The 3115-nt window shown below is 51.3% G+C and overlaps 1 protein-coding gene across 2 annotated transcripts; it reads right to left on the bottom strand.

Annotated features, from left to right (window-relative positions):
- Window positions 1–384: 384 nt before the first annotated feature.
- LOC123143565 (uncharacterized) lies at window positions 385–2705 on the bottom strand. Of its 2 annotated transcripts, XM_044562517.1 has the most exons (3): window positions 1455–2705; window positions 960–1376; window positions 385–865 (listed from the first exon to the last, which is right to left on the bottom strand). In XM_044562517.1, the coding sequence occupies exons 1-3, from the start codon at window positions 2092–2094 to the stop codon at window positions 624–626; spliced, it is 1299 nt and encodes a 432-aa protein (XP_044418452.1). In that variant the 5' UTR covers window positions 2095–2705; the 3' UTR covers window positions 385–623. The 2 variants fall into 2 exon arrangements, with proteins under 2 accessions (XP_044418452.1, XP_044418447.1); XM_044562512.1 differs by having other exon boundaries at window positions 960–2705.
- Between the last annotated feature and the right edge of the window lie 410 nt (window positions 2706–3115).

The raw sequence follows: 3115 nt of genomic DNA, 5'->3' as shown, positions 1-3115 counted from the left end.
ATAATTGCTGGGAAGATATTCTGGCAAGATATCTGAAACCCCTTGCTGCATGCAATGCACTTTTTTTTTTACCTGGATGTTTCATGATAGATTTTTAATTATATGTTGTATTGTATAGTACTGCTAGATAGCCAGTAGAACCATGAGCAAGGAGTTATATGCATGTGCAGTCGCTTATTCAGTGTGACAAAGGATAAAATGAACATTTCCATTGCTAAATATTGACGTCAACCTCAGAAATATTGAACTAACAATAATGCGACCTAATTTGCCCCAGCCTACTGAAGTAACACTCTCCCAATTTTCTAGTAAAACAGTCTTCATCGCAGAAACGTTACTGAAATCGTAATACCCCAAAAGTGTTTCAACGCACAGACCTGGATGTTTCATGGGTAAGTTATTAATTCTGAGCTTGCCAATAATATATATAGTTGCTGACTTGCTGAGCAATACTGGAAACAAACAGCACATATATAATATGCACCGGACGAGATCTGTGAGGATAATGCTTGCACACATGAAATGTTTCTGCCATCTTCAGAAATAATAATTACTACTAGAACATAGAGCGAAAACCAATACCAAAACAGTAAACAGAATGACCAGCTGCACTTCCTCCTGCATCATTGATCATCGCTGCTCCCAGCATCACATTCTTCCATTTCCTCGTCGCTGGTTCCAGCTTCACTTTCTCCCGATTCCTCGTCGCTGCTTCCTGTTTCACTTTCTCCTCCTTCATCATCGCTGCTCCCAGCATCAGTTTCTTTCATGTCCTCATCGCTGCTTCCAGCCTCACTTTCTCCCAATTCCTCGTCGCTGCCCGTTTCACTTGCTCCTGAATCAACCAGTTTCTCTATTTGTGCCCCTGCCAGAATTGTAATATTATCACTTATTAACAGCTACTCACAAATAACATCTGTAAAAGAACACATATGGATGGAAGTAAACATAATATATACCTGGTAGACTGTAAAAGCTTAAATAGGGGATGAGGGTGTGTATACTGTCAGATTCAGAAAACTCTTTCGAGAGCTTTAGCTTCTCGCAACTTAGGGAACGAGGGAGTAACTTGAGATCAATCTTGTAGGTGCCAAGATCTGTGATTACAAAAACTATGGCCGTGCCTTCAATAGAGCCACGCAACCAACTTGGTGCATCTGGACGGTCTACATGGACATGATTCTTGAGGTTGATGACTGTTCGTTGTGTCCATGCTGCAACTTGGTCGGGACCAACCTCCCTCCACCACAAGGAGAGGTCGAGGTTTTCGTCGTCCAGATCTGCAATCCCCAGCCGACCATCGTCCTCATCCGGTGCAATGAGGACCGGATAGTACTCGTAGTCCTCGACCGGAATCTCCAGCAGCAGCTCAACCTCTGACAAGCAAGACGTGCCCAAGTCGTACTTGAGAATACCAGCGAGAGCATCGCGCACAAAGAGATAATGGATCGCACCTCCGGTGAGCAATGTGGTGATGCTAGGCAAGCGCAGTTCATCTTCAAAAACACCAAGGTGAAGGGATGACCGAGAGCTCCAAGTCCTTGTCTCGGACGAGTAAACGGTGGCCGTGGCCACCCCCTCGCCCTCATGAAGGGTGAGGAAGACAACGAAGAATGGGCCCAAGTGGCAAGCCACGTGGTCGCAGCCGCGCACAGCACAAAGCACAGCTGCGCTCCAATCTGTTGGAACACTATCGTAGCTCTGTGGACGCCGCACCTTCCTGGCGTTGCCCGTCATGGGGTCCCAGACGACCAGGTAGAGCCGGTTCTCATCCTCGTCAAAATACCTGAGGAGGGCGCGGCCGTGGCGGCAGTCGACCACAGAATAGTCATAGCAGTGTCGGGGATCGCGCGGGAGAAACTTGGTGGTGGAGATGAAGGGGGCACCGCGGTACACACTGTGGAAGAAACCGAGCAGGGGGGGGTTTCTTCTTGTGGAAGGTGCGGTAGCGGCTGCGGAAGCCATGGTCGGAGAGGAGGCGGCACCACGGCTTGCAGACGAGGGAGGCGCGAACCAAGGTTTCAGGCTCGTCGGGCGGGAGGCGGATGAGGATCGCCTCCACGAGATGTTCGACGTCCTTGAGCTCGGGAGCATGATACGGTCCCAGACCGAGCCGCTGTTTTCCTGCACCGGACCGAACAGGCAAAAGCTCGGTCTGGACCGACCAACAACCCACCGGCGGCGAGGTGGTGACCATGTGGTCGACAAGAGAAACTTCCTGGCCACATTCAGAAGCGGGAACAGAGGAGAAAGGTGCAGTGACTCACGAAAAACTCGATGGCGGGGACGAGGAGGCCGGGGAAGCAGACGGCGGCTGGACTTGGGGATGGAGGATGATGGCGACGGCTTTGGTGCCCATTCGGCCGATTCCTTGCACTAGGAAGTAGATCTCAAGGTGGCAGACCTAGTGGACAAGGTGGTTCGTCGCGGGCAGGCCGACGGCCGTGCGTGCTGTGCGCCGGTGGCCCTCAATGCTCTGCGCGGTGGCATGCATGCTCGGGCTCGGGCAAGGCGAGGTGGTACTGTAGGAGAGGAGAGGGGCGACGTCAACGAGTTGGGAGGGACGGAGAGGAGAGATCGGGCGAGTGGTGGGCCTGGTGACGACGGTGGCGGCGCTCGCCGTCGCCGGTGGGATGGGAGAGGGAGAAGGCGCCTTGAACTGGACGAGGACCGTGCCCTAGTTAACAGCTGGACTGGGCCAAGTCTCGGTCCGCTCGGTTAGCCTGGTTAAAAACAGGACCGGACCGAAGCTTTATCGGGCCTCATTCCTGAGCTCGGACCGACCAACTTTTTTAACGGTCCGGTCCTTAACGGGCTGCGAGCCGGGCCAAAAGCCCGCTCGTCACGTCCAGGCTCGTTTGCGACAACACGTCCAGGAAGGAAGCCGACCAAACAACTGAGAGCTGCAGCCCGCGGCCGGTCTATTGTAGTACTAATAATTAATCTAATTAATTATTTCCTAACAGATCTACTTAGTATGTTTGAGTTTTGCTGTATAGCCTTCTGACTTTACTGTTTTCAGTGCTAAGTGTTTGCTTGTGTTTAAGCCTCGTCTTTTCTTTGGACTAGACCATAACTCCATAAGTTCTTTCCAAATGGCATAAAAATATAATTA

This window comes from Triticum aestivum, chromosome 1B (assembly GCF_018294505.1).
Source record: "Triticum aestivum cultivar Chinese Spring chromosome 1B, IWGSC CS RefSeq v2.1, whole genome shotgun sequence".
Taxonomy (NCBI): domain Eukaryota; kingdom Viridiplantae; phylum Streptophyta; class Magnoliopsida; order Poales; family Poaceae; genus Triticum; species Triticum aestivum.
This window is presented reverse-complemented; position numbering and strand designations above follow the sequence as displayed.